The sequence below is a fragment of the Leptopilina heterotoma genome, unplaced genomic scaffold (genome assembly GCF_015476425.1).
Source record: "Leptopilina heterotoma isolate Lh14 unplaced genomic scaffold, ASM1547642v1 Lhet_6, whole genome shotgun sequence".
In the NCBI taxonomy this organism is placed as follows: domain Eukaryota; kingdom Metazoa; phylum Arthropoda; class Insecta; order Hymenoptera; family Figitidae; genus Leptopilina; species Leptopilina heterotoma.
Window position 1 is genome coordinate 5,425,462 of NW_025111137.1, and position 21,813 is coordinate 5,447,274.

At 26.9% G+C, this 21,813-nt stretch overlaps 2 protein-coding genes across 7 annotated transcripts; both read left to right on the forward strand.

Moving 5' to 3' along the window:
• The first annotated feature begins 5,206 nt into the window (after positions 1-5,206).
• Positions 5,207-7,113, forward strand: LOC122509133 (splicing factor U2af 38 kDa subunit-like). Of its 2 annotated transcripts, XM_043622939.1 has the most exons (6): positions 5,310-5,345; positions 5,421-5,508; positions 5,780-5,905; positions 6,086-6,152; positions 6,222-6,510; positions 6,590-7,113. In XM_043622939.1, exons 3-6 carry the CDS (start codon positions 5,897-5,899, stop codon positions 6,840-6,842), a joined length of 618 nt encoding a protein of 205 aa, XP_043478874.1. In that variant the 5' UTR covers positions 5,310-5,345; positions 5,421-5,508; positions 5,780-5,896; the 3' UTR covers positions 6,843-7,113. The 2 variants fall into 2 exon arrangements, with proteins under 2 accessions (XP_043478873.1, XP_043478874.1); XM_043622938.1 differs by lacking the exon at positions 5,780-5,905 and having other exon boundaries at positions 5,207-5,345.
• An 11,640-nt stretch (positions 7,114-18,753) lies between these two features.
• LOC122509125 lies at positions 18,754-21,807 on the forward strand. Of its 5 annotated transcripts, XM_043622921.1 has the most exons (13): positions 18,754-18,898; positions 18,993-19,072; positions 19,227-19,271; positions 20,022-20,066; positions 20,146-20,196; positions 20,301-20,345; positions 20,605-20,655; positions 20,760-20,804; positions 20,980-21,033; positions 21,143-21,184; positions 21,377-21,430; positions 21,531-21,579; positions 21,695-21,807. In XM_043622921.1, the coding sequence occupies exons 2-12, from the start codon at positions 18,998-19,000 to the stop codon at positions 21,558-21,560; spliced, it is 537 nt and encodes a 178-aa protein (XP_043478856.1). In that variant the 5' UTR covers positions 18,754-18,898; positions 18,993-18,997; the 3' UTR covers positions 21,561-21,579; positions 21,695-21,807. The 5 variants fall into 5 exon arrangements, with proteins under 5 accessions (XP_043478856.1, XP_043478858.1, XP_043478861.1 ...); XM_043622923.1 differs by lacking the exon at positions 19,227-19,271; XM_043622922.1 differs by lacking the exon at positions 18,754-18,898 and having other exon boundaries at positions 18,905-19,072.
• Positions 21,808-21,813: the final 6 nt, after the last annotated feature.

Genomic DNA, 21,813 nt, shown 5'->3' on the forward strand with positions numbered 1-21,813 from the left:
GGTACGGAACGTATATTACTTGACGTTTTAAGACCTTTTTTACAATAAAAGTTTTCAATTGAGGGAACTACAAGAGATATTTGTTTGCTATTGGGGAAAAAATATCATCGCGGACAAAGTGGCGCTGCTGTTCCGAAACAAATATGGCCGCCGTAATACTGTTAATTCAAAATTTTGAAAGCAATAGGCAATAAACAGTATCGTGAATAATATCAACAATAAAATCATTAAAGTTTACTTTTATAAAAATATAAACTATCATCACGATTTTTTAAAAAAATTTTTTAAATTTTTTAAAAAAATATTGTTTTTATTTGTTTCGGTTTTTTTTTGGCCAGAACTTCTTCTTATTTAACAATATAAAAATATTTAATAACCACTAATCGTTACTTTAAGCATTTCTTAAAATAAAAAATATCAGGGACAAGAATATTAAAAGTTCTGAAGATTGAATCATATACATAGCAGGGCAAAGATAAGGCCATTTTTAAAACGGATAATTATAAAAAATGCAGATTTCTATGGACAAGGTAAAAGATAAGATGGTTGTCAATTTTTCAAAAATAATAATAAACGATCGTAAAAATCGAGTATGTTGAAAAATAACATTGTAAAAGTTAAACAACCATGAATTTGCAAACATTATGGAAAATAATCGGAAACATAAAGTTTTAAAACAACAATTTTTTATTATCTTTTAGCATAAACGACTGATAATTGTAGGCATTGTAGGTTCTCTAAAAGTTATGTTCAAACTTAAATAGATAAGTTTGCTCTTCAACAATGTCAAACGACAAGAAAATATCAAATCTACAACATCTTTTGTTAGACTATACAACAGTGTTGATTTCTCCCACAAACGGAACAGTGAATTTTTCGTTAAAGGTTAAAAAAATGATGAAGTTCTTGGGAAATACATTTGGTCTTGTACTTTTTAGTGTAATTTTTCTGGGTGAAGCAGAAAGGAGCCATTACACTTTTGGATTAATAAGATACCTTAAAGAAAAATCAAAACTCCACCAGGTCCTGTTTATAATTGATGATCAATTTCTTGCAAATGCAGAATCCGATGCCAACGCACAACTTATTCGTGATGTTTCTAACCACTTTCCATCATTGAGCATAAATTTACATGATGCACAAATTGATTTGACAAAATACTTTTCATTACATCTACAAATTCCCAGGAGAACAACACTGTTTATTTTCATTTTCAATGCATATGGAAAGGATACTAATCTTCATTTAAAAGTTGTGTTTGACAAACTATGGATTCTCTCTCATGAACATTCATTCCCCAAGTGCTTAATCTATACTTCAGTAATCAAAGAAAGTCTTATTCTTACGAGAGCATGCTAAAATCATTGTGGAACACTGATATGCTAGACATTTCGGTACTGGAAAATTTTGTTCAAAATCAAACATGGCAAACAGCAGATGTGACCACTATTCATAGAATCAATCTTTTTGCAAAGAAATATACAAAACAGAAAGTTAAGCCACGAACAAAATGGTTTCCAAACAAACTATTAAACCTCCACGGACAACGTATAAAATTATTGTTACCTACCAACAATGGTAAAGTTACCGAAAAAACATTAATTGAAAGCCAAAAATTCAGTATTTATATCATGCAATCAATTCGTTGTAGAATTATAATTCAAGCCACCAGTAGAAAATTGGATTCACATTATCTAGATAAAGTAAAAGCAGAAATAACGTTAGATAGTCTGTCATTAAGAGGTTTGACTATTGTTATGAATAGTATACCAATGCGTATCTTGAAGTATAGTACAGCAAAGTCAATAATTCCAAATGTAAGAAGTAAAACTCGAGATGTTGAAGTCTCTGATGAATTGATTTACATGATAGTTGCTACAACTGTAGCTATTGCTGTCATTGGAATTACGGCTTTGTTGCTGCGATTCGAAAAAAGCACCTGGAACACGTTCAGCATTAGTCAAATCATAATGGGAATGTCTGTAGTCAACGAACCAAGAAAATTAGCAGAGAGAATAGTTTTTGGTGCCTTCATGTTGAGCTGCATGGTTTATTCTGGTTACGTGTTCTCAGTGATTTTGGACATGAATTTCCGAGAAGCACCTCAAATTTCAACTCTCGAAGAACTGGTAAACTCGTCATTGACGCCAATGATTGACCTCTTCATAAATGAGACAATGTTAAACAGTCCTCTCGTTCATGTTCGTAAACTAGCATTCAAATCGGTTAGCATACCTGGTAATGGATTGCAATACGATTGTTTACAATACTTGCTCAAGAACGGAAACGTTACTTGTATATTGATTGACGCTGAAACTGCTGAAAAAGAAATTAATAGTAAAAGTCAAAAATTGAGATTCAAAATAACACAGGAGCTCATCGCGTATTTCCCACAAACTTGGATTACAAGGACTTGTTCACCCTTTAAAGATCGTTTTAACGAAATAATTTTGAAAGCCTTTGATCACGGTTTATTGCAAAAACTACTTTTCTCTGACTACAAGCTTGAAAAAAGGAAGTTCTAACAACTCTAGATATCATTGAAAAAGAAAAATTGCTATTGATTGTCTTCTACGTGCTAACAATTGGATACTCTTTGGCCATAATCCTTCTTTTAGCAGAAATTCTAATCGATTTCATTAGCAGAAAAGTACAGTCTTTCTTTATATTCACAAATTGAGATCTGAAACTTTCAAAAAAGTTGCACCGCAACAATATAAGACGATAAATTGTTTAAACTTTTTCAAACAGTAGAAAATCTTTTCTGTATTATTCGTCAATTGAAAACGTTAATATTATTTTGCGAAATTAATCTTCCTTAAAGTAAATGTCAAAAAAATCTTGTTTTGCGCATGAAGGTTGTCAATAATTACTACACGTATAACCTTCAACAAAGTTAAATATTGATCTAAAAGTAGTAAAAGAATATCGATTCCTCTTGCAAACGAAACATTTGATTATCGATTAAAAGTTAAAAGAATGAACTCTACTACAATGTATAGTATTTTAATTCTTTGGTAATTAATAATAAAGTAAATTATTTTTGACATTCTTATTTCATCAAGAACATTGAATGTACGTAAAATAATTAAATAAATAAATGTGTTAATTAATATAAATTTTCCATATTATTTTATAAAGATAACAGAAATTATTACAAATTATATTATTCTTCACTGTTACACTTTTTTTAGGATTGAATTTTATTACATGAATATATGTCTGTAATAATCGATTGTCAAATAAAGTCTATAAAATTTAATTAAAACAAAATCCTATTCTACATTCAATTATCTAGCAAAATTGTTTTTTTAATTTCCCATATTTTAAAATTCTTTTTATTACTTATTTCTATGATTACTTTTTATGGGATTTTTATCTATTCATTTGATAATCAAGAAATTATAGTGTGTCATTAATTGGGACAGTGTTTTACGATAGGACCCTTTACCTTAGCTCTGCCTGACTAAAAATGTTTTTTTACAAAAAAGAACAAAAAAGTAATACAGGAAAACGTCTGATAAATATTTATTCTTACTACTAAAGAAATTGGAAGTAACGAAAAAGAAATCAAGTATTAGAGGTTCGTTTTAATTGAATTTTATTTTTTTGGAGAATCATAATAAATTTAAAAACACAAATTCTTAAAAAAAAATTCTTTAGTTTTTCTATTCATAAAGGAATAGGTTTGAAGTAATTTTGAAATCAATATTAATTGATTTTTCAGTAATCGATAGTCAAAAATATACAACCTTCAGCACCTGATATAATGACTATATTTTTTGCAATTGTTTTTCAAGAAGTAAGAACAAAAACTTAAAAAAAATTTACTTTAAAGCGTCAAATTTAGTTTATAATATTTTTTACAACAATGAATATAAAACAATGAAACTTTAGACATATTTGCAGCAGATCGAGCACATTAATTTAAAAATAAAGTGAAACTTTGGATCTATTGTTAAAGAAGAGATGCAATAAAAATTATAAATCTGACGGGGATTTCATTTAGCAATAATTTGGTTACCTAATTCAAATATTTTTTGCAAATGGTTACATTACATTTTCTTTTATTGTTAAGGGTTTTTATTTTTTGAAATCAGTCTGCCTATAAGCACATAAAAAAGTTGTACTGTAATGATACTCAGGCAATTTTAATTTTAGTCAATTTTGAGTCTATAATCTTCCACATAGGAGGTGCATAAAATATTCTAAATATTCGGATGCTGTGAGGGTATCATACAGGGGTGCTATTCTGTAACTTCACTTCACTTTCACTTCACTTTCACTTCACATTCACTTCACATTCACTTCACATTCACTTCACATTCACTTCACATTCACTTCACATTCACTTCACATTCACTTCACTTTCACTTCACTTTCACTTCACTTTCACTTCACTTTCACTTCACTTTCACTTCACATTCACTTCACTTTCACTTCACATTGAAAGTGAAAAGTGAAGTTAATGTGAAGTGAATGTGAAGTGAAAGTGAAGTGAATGTGAAGTGAAAGTGAAGTGAAAGTGAAGTGAAAGTGAAGTGAAAGTGAAGTGAATGTGAAGTGAATGTGAAGTGAATGTGAAGTGAATGTGAAGTGAAAGTGAAGTGAATGTGAAGTGAATGTGAAGTGAATGTGAAGTGAAGTTACAGAATAGCACCCCAGGTCCTTATAAAAATTACAAGATTATTCATAATTAATTTAAGACAAATCCTTTTGGTCTCAACTTTTGTCTTGCCAAAAAGCCTAAAGGCTCTACGTGTGATTAGAACTTTGTGTAGGATTAATTTGAGATTCAAAAATATTATATTTGAGGATTTTATACAAAGATGAAAATTCATCCCCATCATTATGATGGGGTTTATCATCATTACTCTTTAGGAAATGCATTGGATATGCTAAATATACGTATGCTGGTAGGGGAACTTTAAATATTTACCGTTAGATATAAAATTTTGCCACTAGGGAAACCCAAATAAAAATTATATACAATCTTCTTGTCATGAACTGAAGCTACATAAGTTACCATTCGATGGTAAACTTCAGTTTACTTACCACTAGATGGTAACTTAGCTTCAGTTTACTTACCACTCGATGGTAACTTACCAAAATACGATACTCTTTCAAAATTTAAAAATCTACCTTTCCTATTGAAGTTCACTAGTGAAGTTAGTAACAATTTTCCCAAGTTGTCAACTTGCATAATAAAAATAGTGCCACGAAGATAACTTCACCTTAGTTTTGCTGTGTATTTGCTATTGTTGTGTGATTGACGTGCAGCAACATTCAACGTTCCTCACAATGGCCGAGTATTTAGCATCAATTTTTGGTACAGAAAAAGATAAGTACGTATTTCTTTTACACAAAATAAATTTCTATTCAAAAAAACATCATATAAATAATAACCTTTTTTTCAACAGAGTTAATTGTTCATTTTACTTTAAAATTGGAGCTTGTCGTCACGGTGATCGATGTTCCCGTATACATAATAAACCGACATTCAGCCAAGTAAGTACCGCATTTTATAAGGTTTCTATAATTGCATAATTAAATTTCATTCATCTATTTGGAGAATAACAAAAGACTGATGGATTCAATTGTAAATCAATAAATGGCGGGATTCGATGTGATTCTAGAAATGACATAACCTATGAAGCATTATTTACGATTAAGCCTTCTTTTAATTTAAAATCATTTAACACATTCATATCATTGGAATCTTGCTTTATTAATTCATTTCGATCTGAAAGATAATTTCGGTTTTATTTTATATTTTTAGAAATTCTTTTCGTCATGTAACGTAAAAACAATTATGTCATCTAATTAAATAGTTTGCGGTCAAAATCCAACTTTAAGAAAGTTATTAATGAGGAGATTTAAATTGAATGGATGATGGATGCACCTGGTAAGAAAACTTGAATAGATTTGAAACTTTTTGATCTTTTCATTTTTCTCGAAGGAAATATGAAGAAATAGAGGGTTAAAGTCAGCAGTTTTATAAGATTCTGATCGTCTTTGTTTAGCCTTAAGAAATAATTTATAACAAAATGATGGAATGTATCAAGAACCATTATTTTTGTTTCAGACATGTCTCCTTCAAAATCTTTACGTAAATCCTCAAAATTCAGCGAAAAGTGCAGATGGCTCACATTGTAATTATAAAAATTATTATGAATTGTGGAATATAAATGAAATGTGAATTTAATTTCTCTTTCTTGCAGTGGTGGCTAATGTATCTGACGAGGAAATGCAGGAGCATTATGACAATTTTTTCGAAGACGTTTTCGTTGAATGTGAAGATAAATATGGAGAAATTGAAGAAATGAATGTGTGCGATAATTTAGGTGATCATCTTGTAGGTAATGTTTACATTAAATTCCGAAAAGAAGAGGATGCTGAGAAAGCGGTTAATGATTTAAATAATCGTTGGTTCGGTGGAAGACCAGTTTACGCTGAATTATCGCCAGTAACAGATTTTAGGGAAGCTTGCTGTCGTCAATATGAAATGGGGTAAGTAATCACAAGATCATTACTTATCTCATCTAATTCACCGGTTAATGGAAACAAAACCTTTTTTTTTAATTTTCAGCGAATGCACAAGATCAGGATTTTGTAATTTTATGCATTTGAAACCAATATCAAGAGAATTGAGACGATATCTCTATAGTCGAAAGAAGGGAGGAAAGAGTACTCGATCACGATCACGTTCAAGATCACGAGGTCGGAGTGATAGGAAGAAAAAATCACGTTCACGAGAAAGAAGATCAAGATCCAAGGAGCGACGCAAAAGAGGTGCAAGCAGAGAAGATAAAGGACGCGATAATCGCTCGGGAAGATATTAAAATTATATCCGCAAAAATTTCTAACTTCCGAAAGAAAAAATAAAGAGAAAAAGGTGACATTTGCATATGCACTTTTGCATATAAATGATAAAAGGTCATTTTTGTATATATTTTGTATATCATGTATATCTACATTATATATAAGTTCAATTTTGCCAATTAATTAAGTCTGCCTTCAAAAGAACAAGTTTGTTCTTTATAAGCATATACTTGTTTCACTTGGAAACTCAAATATCTTAATGTGATGACTGCTATACGTTATTAAAAAGAATACAAAACTACAGTAATTTACAATCTCGTGATTAATTTAATAGTAATATTTAATTTTATTTATTGAATCGAATCGACGATTTTACCTACAAATTATTTATGAAAATAAATTATTCGATGGTAATTATTGATTTGCTTTCACTCTGAATAATTTCCTATCCTAACAATTTTTTTTAATAAATAATTACTATTTGGTCAATAATAATTTTAAATCCGGGTGTGAGGTAAGGATTCTAAAGAAGATTTCGACTATATCAGCAAATAGTGTTCGTTTCCTGTTACCTACAGTTGAACAAATGATAATTTATTCAACTGTAGGTAATATAATGTGTAGAATTCTGTAATACTATCAGCTGGAAGAACTTACCGTTTGAGAGTAAAAAGGTTCTATAGTACCAACAGTCAGTTAGACTCACCTTGTCGGGTAATCTAAAAAGTTGCTGAATGAGGTGAAACTTTGGTTTATTTTACATACATAGATGTTAGTATAATATTCATTTGCTCGTTAAATTTTAATTACATCTCTTTGATCACATCACTTATGGATAAGAAAAATATTTTTTTTAGTGTAAGTATTTTTAAAAAACAAACAGATGTTTATTTTTGTCTTTAGTCAACACAGGTGATTTATAAAGAGGTTTTCTTACACATTGTGGATTATTTCTTTGGCAAGAAGACCCCAAGTTTCTGCATCAGTGACATTGAAGAGAGTGGCGAGCTATTAAAAGAAACCCTGCGAATACATTTGCCTCCCTTATTAAAAGCGAAATAAATAGCTGCTGTCTTGAAGACTTAGTTGGTCTCGTGCCGGCCAACTGTCGCGGAAAGAAGGTTTAAGGGAAGAGTAGAATAAAAAAAAAAAATATTAGCAGAGATCAGTGATCAGAGCATCCGAAGAGAAGGGCACGTGTTTCATTCGGTAGTATCTAATTGGCAAGGTTTCAGAGGATACCAGCGGGCCTGTATTACCACGGCAGATGGTTGTCGTGATTACAGCTGCTTGAGAAACACCTGCTGTTTCTTTAGACTACTATTGAGGTTTAATATAAGAATCACTGCAACTGCGGACTTATCTCATTCTCCTCAAGTCCCATTTACAAAGTGACTCATATCACGCCATTTCAAATATTAACACGAATAAACGACACCTGAAAGACTTTTCGTCAATAAATGTCTCAAGGCTGATGGATGAAACACCTGGCTCCAGTGAGTATTTATTTTGTAACAACCAATTTCAGTCTTTTTAGACTCTTCTTTTAGAAGCAATATTAAAATTTTGAATTTATTTCTCCCTTTATAGGACGGAATAAGCTCTTTTCATACTACATGATGAATAAAAGACCAGTTTGTAATTCATAATTGTTGCATTTCGAATTGGTGGAAATAAAAGCCAAGGAATTTACAATATTAATCGACCACGTATTGTGGAACAATGAATTCCAGTCTTTTCAGTTATGTCTTTTTTTTAAATACAATATTGAAAATTGTAAAGTTTTTATTTATTTTACCCCTTCAGAGAACGGAATAAACTTTTTTCATACTACATGATGAATAAAAAACATTTTGTAACATAATTGTTACATTTCGAATAGGCGAAAATAAAAGCCAAGGTATTTATAATATAATCGATCACGTATTATATATGGTCAAACCATTTTATTTTGCCTAATGTATTTTTGACCTTTTTGAAACATTTCAATACTTTTGGAAAATATTCTTTTCTGTTTTGAGATGATGAAATGCATGATGATTTGTAAAAAAATACATTTTGTATAAAAAAAAGATGTTTTAAATTGAGAGTACATGAAAAAAGGTAACAGACAAAATAAAAAAAAACCCTTAAAAAGGTCAAAAATACATTAGGCGAAATAAAATGGTTTGACCCATTAGAAAATTTGTTTCTTATCAGCTAGAAATAAAAGAAGAAGTGCACGAAAATAAATTTATTCCTTTCAACTACAATGTTCATATTTGAGCTTTCATTTTCCAGTCTCAACTTAAATGTATAGAAGTAAAAACATTGAAACTTCAATATCCTCAAATTGAAAACCTTATCGAAGAAAATGAACAAAACTTATACATAAATAGAAATTTGCAAGCCCAATATCTAGAAATTTTCAAACTATAAAAAAAAGTGCAACCAAAAAATTTATTTCTATAGAAAAATGAAAAAGTTGAAACGAAATTGGATGCATGGTATACCGAAGTAGATTCTTAAGTTCTTTTCCGATATTCATAGTTCGTCAGTGCATATCTGTAAGTTCGTGGAACGTTTATTGACTCTTTCTGACAGCAGCTGAAAGATCTTTTGGATTAAAGTGAACAGAAACGACTCGTCTGATAAAAACGAGCTCAAAATGTCAAAGAGAAGCTATATGTATATGTGGTTTGGTTAGCAAACGTGTTATAATTAATGCCGGCACACTGCCAAATTTAGTTTCTAGAATCGAGTTCACGAAATCCATGATTGGCAAGAGGCGTGTGAAACGAATGCCACACATTGTTCACTCTGACACCTGACGGTCCATTCCGATGGTCACCATGCATTGATTTAGAGAGGAACTAACAACCTGTCAAATGTCTCGCGAATCAACGAGACCAATAATTTCAACTATATATATATCTATATTTCTCCAATTGTACATTTGCATTTAATCCCAACAAGTTATCGAATCCGATAATATTTACCATATGTTTCATTTTTGATTCACGATTCAATCTCATGAATTTCTCATTTATAAAACTTCTTTGTAATTTAAATTTTGTTGTTAGTTTTGACTGACTGCTTTAAATTTAATAGTTAAATGGATGTTGAACTCTGCGGGTCAAGGGTCAAATTTTCTCAAAACAATCAAAGTTAGTCATGGGTCTTACAATTTTTGTGAAACTTGGTATAAATGTCTGCAAAACGCTCTTTGCAAAAATAGACATTGCACATTTTACAAAATAAATGTGTTCGAATTTAACAACAGAAAATATTGCTCTTCAGAAATTTATGAATCCAGAACACATTTATTTTGTAAAATATGCAACTCCTTTTTCTGCAAACAGAGTTTTATTAACAAAAATAACAAATGATTAAAACAAAGCATTTAAATTTAGATTTTCGAGCTTTAAATTTAAATATAAATGAAAAAAATACAAAAATACAAAAAAAAATAAAATGTTTTAGAAAAATTATATGCCATATTGGATCCGTCATTATAAATTTTGAAAATTGGACTTCAGATTCGTGATCAGCGACCCTAATCTAAAAACCCCCCGAGTAACAAGTTTCAAACGAATCTAATATGTTTACTAGTACTGGCTATCTGTGTTATACGCAAGAGGCCATTCAAAGAACAAGAAGAAGAAGAATCTAATATGTTTTTGAAAATTTGTCCGCCATATTGGATCCGCCATTTTGAAATTTGAAAATTGAATTTTAGATTTATAATTAGCGACCCCAAAAACCCCTGAGTAACAAGTTTCAAGCGAATCTAATGAGTTTTTAAAAAAATTGTCCGCCATATTGGATCCGCCATTTTGAATTTTTAAAAAGTGACATCAGATTCGTGATCAGCGCCCCTTAATACCCCCGAGTAACAAGTTTCAAGCTAATCTAAACACTTTTAACAATTTCGTTCATTCGTGTAAATTTTGCAAAAAAAAATTTGAACTTCAGACTCCATTTTTGAGCCGCCATTTTAATTTTTAATTTTTTCTATAGTCCTATCTTGTAGCATATATATTTATGTCACGTTATTTGTAACATTTAAAATTATTTTTCTCTGCTGTTTCGTAGTAGAAAAAATTGAAAATTAAACAAAAATTGAAAAAAAATCGGACTTTTTTTTATAAAAAACATTAATAACTTTTTTAATTATAAATTTTTGATTTTTTTATAACGCCATTCGATAGAGCGCATATGAAAACATAAGAAATGATGATTGATGAATTTTTCTATGGATTTTTATAAGTACCGAAATAAGTCCTCAAACTTCATGCCAAAATTTTGTACATTTGGGCGTTAAAGGGTTAATAATAATCAAAATAATAGGAAGAATTAACTAAACAGAAGTAAAATAAGATCGTGCAATACATGAACTTTTTTTAAATTTTTTTTCCAGGTAAATTTTATATATTTTTTTAATATTGCACTTTAAATTGTTAGAAAATGAATTATTATTACGCAAAATATAAACAAAATGTAACAAAATGGATAAAAGCTATTTGTTTTTCAAAAAAAAATTTTTCTTTTATGATTGATGCTCGGTAAAATTGATAATTTTGAAAATTTTTTTAAAATCTTGCCATAAAACACTACATTTATACTAAATTTCACAAAAATTGAAATACCTATGACCAACTTTGATTTTGTTGAGAAAATTTGACCCTTAAGCATTTAGCAGTCTCAGTGATTAATTCCATGAAATTTTGATTTGATGAGTAATTTTTTCGTCACTATAATTAATTGAATACATTCTTCTAATTTGATTTTTGAAAATAGTTTCGAATAGTAGTTCACGTCTTATGATTAATAATTGAAATATTTCAATAGACACTCTCTATATGAGATATATATTGAATTGCATGAGTGAATAAAAAGATGTCTATTCATACGTCTGAAGTATGTCGCTTGAATGAAATTACAGGACACTTTTTTTTACTTGTGCATCCGGAGCAATGTTATTGAATTTCAATTTCTTCCGTCGAAGCGATTATAACGGGAATCGAAATTTGATAGGATTATAGTATCGTAGAAGCTTGAACTATTGGAACCGATTGTGCACGCTTGCTCTTTACCTCTGGAATGATTTATTCGATTGGAAAAGAAAAAGAGGCCACCTGGCTCTCAAATGCTTTTCATCGTTTTGACTTAACACCCTATAGAAAATTCTATGAAACGATACTAGAATTATCAATTATTTCTTCTAATAAGTAGCTGCTCGTTAAATCACTCCTTCTCACACGTGCTTTCAAATAATTTTTCGCAATTTCTTTTAAACAATCGTACATCGTAAATTCAGAGATGAACGATTAATAATAAATTTTGTAAAAAATATAAAAATTATTTTATTAACAAAGAATTTTCTATTTTACAATAGAAAAATTTTTATATAATTTAAAGTCTGGCAGGTACATTATTGTTGAAAAAGGAAAAATTATTTTTATATGAAAAAAAATCACTAAGAATATAAATGTACTTTTATGATTATAGTAGAAGAAATCAGGTAAAATTAATTTTATGATCAGTAGAAAAAATATGTACGGTTGCTAAGTCATTTTTACGAATTGCCATTTTTGCGAATTGTCATTGTTGAAAAATGTCATTTTTGCGAATTGTCACTTTTGCGAATTGTCATTTTTGCGAATCGTCATTTTTACGAAAAGTCATTTTTACGAATTGTCATTTTTGCGAATTGTCATTTTTACGAATTGTCAATTTTCCGAAAAGTCATTTTTGCGAATCGACATTTTTACGAATTGTCATTTTCCGAAAAGTCATTTTTGCGAATTGTTATTTTTGCGAAAATTCCTATAATAAACTTGTATGCATATATAGATTCACTATAGGAATTTTCGCAAAAATGACAATTCGCAAAATTAACTTTTCGGAAAATTGACAATTCGTAAAAATAGCGATTCGCAAAAATGACTTTTCGGAAAATTGACAATTCGTAAAAATGTCGATTCGCAAAAATGACAATTTGCAAAAATGACAATTCGCAAAAATGACTAATCGTAAAAATGACATTTCACAAAAATGGCTTTTTCGCAAAAATGACATTTCACAAAAATGTCTTTTTGTAAAAATGACAATTCGCAAAAATGACTTTTCGGAAAATTGACAATTCGTAAAAATGGCGATTCGCAAAAATTACAATTCGCAAAAATAGTTTTTCGCAAAAATGACAATTTGCAAAAATGACAATTCGTAAAAATGACTTTTTGCAAAAATGACTATTCGCAAAAATGACATTTCTCAAAAATGACAATTCGCAAAAATGACTAATCGTAAAAATGACATTTCACAAAAATGGCTTTTTCGCAAAAATGACATTTCACAAAAATGTCTTTTTGTAAAAATGACAATTCACAAAAATGACATTTCGGAAAATTGACAATTCGTAAAAATGGCGATTCGCAAAAATGACAATTTGCAAAAATGACAATTTGTAAAAATAACTTTTTGCAAAAATGACTATTCGCAAAAATGACATTTCTCAAAAATGACAATTCGCAAAAATGACTAATCGTAAAAATGACATTTCACAAAAATGGCTTTTTCGCAAAAATGACATTTCACAAAAATGTCTTTTTGTAAAAATGACAATTCGCAAAAATGACTTTTCGGAAAATTGACAATTCGTAAAAATGGCGATTCGCAAAAATGACTTTTTCGAAAATTGACAATTCGTAAAACTGTCGATTCGCAAAAATGACAATTTGCAAAAATAGCTTTTTGCAAAAATGACAATTCGCAAAAGTGACATTTCGCAAAATTGGCTTTTCGAAAAAATGACTTCGCAAAAGTGCAGTTCGGTAAAATGACATTTCGGAAAAATGACATTTGGGAAATAATCATGCGTCCCGATCCAATATGGCGGAAAAGTAATTTCAGATTCGTAATCAGTTTCCCTAAAAACCCCTAAGTAACAAGTTTTAAGCGAATCTGATCAAATTTGAAAATTTGTCCGCCATATTGGATTTGCCATTTTTAATTTCTAAAAGCGGACTTCATATTCGTAATCTGCAACCTCAAAAGCCCCCGAGTAACACGTTTTTTAAGGGATTCGAATCAAATTTGAATTTTGTCCGCCATATTGGATCCGCCATTTTGAATTTTTTACAAATGATTTCAGATTCGTAACCACCGACCGTAAAAACTGTTAAAGAATGAGTTAAAGAATAATTTACCTCGTTTTTAGCTTTTAATTTATAAAAGAATTTTGAAATTTTTGACTTTTGGCAGCTCTATTAGCCTCAAAAATGGAAATTTTTAAAAATTTGGTACAACTATATTTTTAATTGAGTATTAATCCAATAAATTAAATGTTTCTGTTTTTGACAAGTTTCCTATTTCTCCATGAAAGTATCAATTATCGAGAAGTTTAAGTTCCTTTCCTTTCGATTCGATTTATTAAGTGTAGACACTGGAAATGAAATCAAAATAAAAGAAGAAAACAAGAAAAAGGCCTTTTTGAGACTTAAGAGTAAATAGCGGTAAGAGCGAACGTCAAGGGGTTGATTTGATCGCTTAATCGAGTCGCTCCACTTTATACTAACTTCTCAATTTTTAATCCTCTTTCTAATTTACTTTTCTTGTTCTGACACTCGTTTCACTTTGACAAAACTATTGAAAGGACATTCAATTATCTTAAAAGTGAACTATATTTTAAGAATATAAAATTTTAAGAATCCTGACTCGCAGTGATCGACTATTTCATCGTTTTTATTATATTTTAAGAAATTTTCATTGGAAATTTTAAAATGAAATAAAATTTATAAAATACGTAGCGAGGAATACATAATTTTACGAATTCAATAATTGAAACTAGTTTATTAAAAATATCCGTTTCTATAGAATTTGAGTCGGTTATTTAAAATATAACAGATATTAAAATTTTTAATTTGTTTTTGAATAGAATTTAAAATAATTTCATTATTCAATAAAATCAATAAAATTCATTGTCCTAATTGAAATTATTTTTTGTCTTCATAAAATAGTTAATGAACAAAAGTTATTTGATTGCTTCAGTGAATATTAATTACGATTAGAAATTTTAATATACTTTAGTTTTTACCATTAAAACTTTAAATGATAACAATTGGACGTTAAAATTAAAACATTTAATTACAACATGATTGTTTCCTTTTAAAAAACGATAAAGTGAAAATTAAATGCTATTTATTTTCATATTCTATCAGGGGAGTAAGATTACTGCGTGTAAAAGTTTAGGTGAAAATTTTAGTTTTGTATACAGGAGTTTATGCATTTACTTTTTCGAGTCAGTTGTAATTTAAAATAAAATTCTGATTTACGATCATTTTAGCAGACTCATAACTCGAACGAGTAAACTTCGAATAGCGCAAAGGTACGCTCGTTTTCCTCCCACTACGATCGTTCTTCGAGTCTGACTCGAGGGGATTCTCTCTGGAGTATATTTCCAGTTTACATGGATGCGATAATTTTTATCCCCATTCGGGATTTAGTCATCATTCAGAGAACAGATATATATGTGATTTTGTTGATTGGGAAAAATTTCACAATTTAGTGACAAAAATCTTTGTGTTGAATTATTAATACCTAGTTGAAATAATAATTGTCTTTTTTTTATTTTATTGTCACATAAATTGAGACTCTCCAGAAATTGCTAATAAATTTAATATTATTAATTTTATTATCGACATTTTGTTGAATTGAGGTTTATTTCTCTCTCATTATCATTATTTTATTCCTCACTTTTATTTGTTCTCGATTTCGTTTTTTATAAAATACGATTTCTCGATATTAAAATAATGCTAAAGTATTAGAGTCGATGAATTAAATTAGACTTTGAATTTTATTATTAAATTATTATTATTCTAGAATAATATTCGTCTGAATGTCTTCATTCTATTTACCTTACTATTAAACTTTTCAAACGTAAAATATTTGATTATTTTATCTTATAATTAATTAAAAATTTGAATGAGAATCATTAGAATTTAGAATCTAGAATTATTAGAATTTTTTTCATTTTTTTTCATTAAAAGACTAAAATTCTGTTAAATATTATGTGTTTTATCAAATCGAAGTAATGCAAAATTTTTTTCTTTACATTGGAAAATTTACTTATTTTGCATTATTTTTATTTATGAATCACAAATTTCTTCACAAAATTAGTATTTTGTTTTGGAAAAAGAAAATTCTTCAAAAATATTTGAATTGAAATTTTTGAAAATCTTATTTCCTATGGAAAAATAATAATAATTGAATATTTAAAATATTTAAAAAAGAAATTATTGTTTTCGAACAATTTTACAATTAAATATTTTCTAGTATTTTTTTATAATTAAAAAGGAGAATGATTTGAATAATGATTTAGATCAGTCAAATGAGATTTGTTATAAGAAAAAGCATATGACAAACAAAATGGATATATATATTTTTTATTTGTTAATCATAATTTTTTAAAAAATTTCTAATTTGTAATATTATTTTATTATTATAAAAATCATGAAAAAATACCTGTATATTTTCTTTTTGTCTAACAATATTTTTTAAAGACAAAAAAGCAATAGCATACACAGAAACTAACTTCAAACTGCGGACAGAATGAATGAAAGAATACGGAGATTAATATAGTTAACTAGCTAAAATAACGTGCGTGTGGTTTCTTTTTGTACGGTACATAAACATACTTAAAAACATTTTTCTTTTTTTATATTAAATTATATTTTGAAAATAAAAGTAAAAATTATTGTAAGCAAAAAAAGTTTAAATGCATTTCTTCTGAAATTTGTTTAATTTTGTAATATATATTTAATTAATTATTAAAAATGGTGGATTTATAGTCAAATTTTACTCAAAAACACTAAAAAAAATTGAATTTTGGAAAAATTATAAGTGATTACATAAATTCAATTATTTTCAAAATTATTCAAATTCTTTTCCAAAATTCAATTATTTTTAAAAATTTTAATAAAATTTTTCATAAGAATTCAATTTTAAGAAATATTTAATAATTCAATAAATTATTTATTTTTGCATTAAATTAATTGAATTCTCCTAGAATTTTCTAATAAAAATTTATTTAGAAATGAATTACAGTTGAAATTTTAGATTTGAATATTTATTGTATTCAAATTATTCAAATAATCAAATAATATTTGAATATTAAAATCATTATAGTATGAATTTTAAGAAATAATTGAATTTTGAAAAGGTTTCAAATTAAATTCTTTGAAAATCTTAATTTTTCATACTTATAACCAACAATTGTGTAGAATTAATTATTTTGAAAAAGTTTAATGGAATTTTTTTTTGAAATTATTTATTATTTATTTTTTTTATTTTTTATTTTTTATTTTTTATTGTTATAATAATAACAATTTATTATAACAATTTATTATAATTATATTTAATTTTTTATTTTTTTAGATTTTATTTTTTAATACTTATTCAATTGAAAAATTTATGAAAAATTGAAATTTCATAAAATTGAATTGTACAAATGGATTTTAAAATTCTCAAAGAACTTTTTCAAAAATTATTAAAGATAATTGATTTAAAGAAGAATTTTATTTAAAAATTCTAGAAAATAATAATTGAATTAAAATGATGGAAATATTTTCTACTTTCTAATTTTAATTTTCCAACAATTTAAAAATTTTTTTTTTATAGAAAAAAGGAAAAAATAGCTGCATAATTTTGATTTGTCAAACAATTAAGTTTTTCATATTAAAAAAAAGGATAATATTTTGCAAGATTTACATTTTTGTTAATTACCTAAAACGTTTGTTACAAAATGCTAATTTTTTTAGAAACAAAGAAATAATGAATAATAACATTAATAATTTTATTAGATTAATAAAATTATTTTTGAATTATTTGAAAAATAAAGATAATATTATTAAATTAAAAAATAGTAAAAAGTAGGTATAATATTATCTATCAAAACATAAAAAAAAACAAAAGCATGCACAAAAGTCTAACTTCAAATGTGGACAGACTGGAAAGAATAATAATTATGACGATTATATAGTTAATAATAATAATTAATTAATTAATTTCTATCTATAGTTGTTTTTATTCATTTTCGAAAAAAGACATAAAGTAAGTTAAAATTACGACAAAATTGTTATTTGCGAATAAGAGATTTACAGATTAAATTTTTGATAAATTCTTTTTTTATAACTCTTTGTCATTTTTTTTGGTTGGATTGTAATGCTTCTTTTATGAGTTAATAATTTAGGGTAGAGAGACAGTAATGCAGTTGAGAAGAATTGTGATGGGAATCCAAAGCCATCATGAAGTGGATGCTGAGAAAGAAAGAAAAAAAAAAGATTTTATATATAAGGGAGCAAAAGTAATAAAGGGACTTGTGATGAATAATCGCTGAATCTGAAAGTACTATCCCACGAGTGATTTGTTAGTTTACGTCTAGCTCTCGTTTTTTTTCGTTTCATTTTCCAATTCGCGCCCTTTTGATGAGTTTTCGATTAATGGATATATGTAAAATATTCTGCGGTATATATGAAGCATGTAGGTTTTCAATTACATGTCAAGCATTTTCTATTTTTTTTTTCATTAAATACTCGCTACTGCAAAATTAACAATATTTTCTATAAAATTCTGACGTTTCTGAAAATTATTAAACATCAATTTTTTTTACAATTTCACTCCCGTGTAGAAAAATTTCTTGGCGCTAGCTAGCAGTGCTAGATACATGGTAAATTTACGTGCTGCTAGCTAGCGCCACGAAATTTTTCTACACGGGTTATTTTTATAATTGAATTAGAAAAAAAAAGTTTAACAATAGAAGCATGTTGATTTCAGTTTTAAATAAAAACAAATCAAAAAACGTCATGTACTATAAAAAAATAAGTGCTTTACAACCTTGAGCTGATAAATATTTGGTAGTAAACATTTTTTTTGCAATATAATAGACAACGTTGGCGAATGTTGGTTGGTTAAATTTTTTCTATTAGTTTTTAAAGTGATTCTATTGGAGTAAACATTTATATTATACATCACTAAATAGCTATTGTGGCAATATTTTTGAAGCAGTAAGGCAAAAAATAGCTGAAGCAAATTAAAAGTTTGTTTATTTAGTTGAACATCGAATTAATAAATTGATTTCAAATTTTTTCTCTCACTAACCCTGTGTGGGTTCTTTTCGTATTCTGTTTTAGATAAAATGACTGGCTATTTTCCAATACTAGCTGTTTGCATTTCCTTTTTAATAGGAAATTCCATTTCTACACCCGATGATGTAAGTTCTATTTACAGTTTTACAATTTTCATATGTTTCACCTTTAGTTACATTTTTCCCATTAATACTTTTATAATAATAAAGAATGAATTTCCTTAAATTAAATATTAAACCTTCCATAAATTTTGAAATCACATTGTTTCCTTGCTTTTAGTCAGATCAGTTGAGTTCTGTTAATATTGGTACTCAATTGATGAAGGTAAGAAGAATAATTTTTATTTTTACAACTACACAATTTGCCTTCTTCCTAATATATTTATAAATAATAATCGTAAGTTTCCTTTTCGTTAGTAAATTCTCTGCATTCATTTGTTTGTTTTGAAAATTAATTTTTGTGGGTTATTGTCATTTTTTTTTAATGTCAAAAAAACTCATTTTATTCACTTCACAAAATTGACAAAAATAATTAAATTCATGTCAAAAATTTTTTTAAATTATTGAATTTTCATGAAAAATTGTATTATTAGTGAAAGTAATTAAATTATTGTGAAAAATAAATAGCATAAAATTTTGTTAAATAATTTATTTTTTCGAAATTTTTTTTGAAAATTAGCGAATTAAAAATAGTGGAAATTCTCTAAAAAAAAATATTATTTAAATATTCTTTGTTCAGAAAGTTGAATATATATAATAATTTTTTTGCCTTCTCTTCTATTCTTCTGCAGAATAATAAAAATTTCCGTAATGAAGATTATTTTTAATTTAGGTATCAAATAACAATTTTTGGAAAATTCAATTTTCCTCGTACAAGAAAGTTTAATTATTTTCAATTTTGAAAATTTGATGTCAAATTTGACATTAGTATCAAAATTTGTTAAAGTTTTTTTTATATACTTTAAAGTTTAGAAATATAATATAATTTGAAAATTTAATTCTAATTAGTTTCTCAGTTATGTGTCATAATAAGTATTTCTTTAAAAATTACTTAAATTACTTTCTTCGTTTTTAGATAGCTATTAATATTCTAAAGCCGAATAATCACATACTAAATCAGGTAAAAATAATTAAAATCATGCGTACTTTTGGTATTGTATTAAAAAAGGATAAAAAGATATTTGGACTATTGCTTTTAGACGGAAAGCAATCACACCAAGGATAGTAATGTTCTCACACTATTGTTAAAAGTAAGAATTATTTTTTATGTTATAAATCATTTTTAAAATAGTAGCAAATATATTATCTTCAAAACAGAATATTAAAAAAATTTCTTTGTTTACTTTATTTTTAGTTAGGCATAAAATTATTAGTGCCTGATGATTCCACACAAAATCAGGTAAGTACTTTGCCCGCATGATTTAAATAAAATTGTTCTTCTCAAATTAGTAAAAATACTTACTAATTTGAATTAGTGGCTGAATTTTTGCTTTTGAATTACTGAATTAGTAAATTTTACTAATAAATAGTAATTTCTACTAATTTATTAGTCAAATTTACTATTTCAAAAGCAAAAAGTCATTGACTAATTCAAATTAGTGAACATTTTTACTAATTCAAATTTAGAGTTTTTCATCGCATGGTTTGACTGTTTTTAGACGGAAAGAAATCACACCAAGGATAGTAATGTTGTTATACAATTGCTGAACGTAAGAATTATTTTTATGATATACGTCATTTTTAAAATAGTAAAAAATATATTATCTTCAAGATAGCACATTAAAAAAAATGTCTTTGCTTACTTTATTTTTAGTTAGGCAAACAATTATTAGTGCCGAATGATTCCACACAAAATCAGGTAGAAAAATAATGTCATTGCACATGCTTTATGTTACATCAGAAATATGATAAAAAGATCTTCTTATAAATTCGTCATTTCTTAAGTAATCAACCCTTATAGAATTATTTATCATTTTTTTTTATTTTATTTTTTTATTTTTGAATTTTTTTCAAAAATAAAAATTTCTTTTTAGACGGAAACAAATAACAAGGAGGGTGGTAGTAATGTTGTTAAACTATTGCTGAAAGTAAGAATTATTTTTTATGTTATAAGTCATTTTTGAAATAGTAACAAGTATATATTATCTTCAAAAGACAGCTTATTAAAAAAAAATTCTTTGCTTACTTTGTTTTTAGTTAGGCACAAAATTATTAGTGTCTGATTCCACTCAAAATCAGGTAGTAAAATAAATTTACTTTATTAATTTTCTAAACTGTCATTTTATATACACTTTCTGTTAAATCTGAATTTTGATTAATAAAGAACTTGTTAATAGTTTTCTCATGTCAAGTAAAGCAAAACTTTTACTTTATTTTCAGAAAACCAATGAGATTTACATATTTATATAAAACATAATTTTTTGCTTTCAGACAGAAACAAACGGAATAAAAAATATTATTGCTCTCGGTTCACAAATGTTAAACGTAAGAAATATTATTTTTATTTTATTAATTACATTTCTTTATAAATATTTACACCCAAAAGAAAGAAAATTTTTAAAAAATATATATTTTTCGTTTTCAGTTGGTCAAAAAAATTCCAGAACCACAATAATAATTCTACATTAAATTGGGTAAAAGTGATAATTTTTTACGTTCATTAGTTTTATTTTAAAAAAATTATATTAACAAAAAGAGAGATAGAATAATATTAAATGACTTTATGGTACCTTTGTTTGTTTATTTCAGAACAAGAAGTTTGATGAAAAAAAAAAATGTTTAATATTTTAAAACCTCATTTAAATCTTCAAAATATGTTCATATTTTTGTTGTACTAATAAATAATTATTTTTCAAAAATCATATCGT

Excerpts from the sequence above, each read along its gene's own strand:
- LOC122509133 (XM_043622938.1), top strand. The coding sequence starts at position 5,302 with ATGGCCGAGTATTTAGCATCAATTTTTGGTACAGAAAAAGATAA. Across the intron at positions 5,509-6,085 it reads ATAAACCGACATTCAGCCAA|ACATGTCTCCTTCAAAATCT; the intron begins GTAAGTACCGCA and ends TTTTTGTTTCAG. Across the intron at positions 6,511-6,589 it reads TGTCGTCAATATGAAATGGG|CGAATGCACAAGATCAGGAT; the intron begins GTAAGTAATCAC and ends TTTAATTTTCAG.
- LOC122509125 (XM_043622921.1), top strand. The coding sequence starts at position 18,998 with ATGACTGGCTATTTTCCAATACTAGCTGTTTGCATTTCCTTTTTAATA. Across the intron at positions 19,073-19,226 it reads CCATTTCTACACCCGATGAT|TCAGATCAGTTGAGTTCTGT; the intron begins GTAAGTTCTATT and ends CCTTGCTTTTAG. Across the intron at positions 19,272-20,021 it reads TTGGTACTCAATTGATGAAG|ATAGCTATTAATATTCTAAA; the intron begins GTAAGAAGAATA and ends CTTCGTTTTTAG.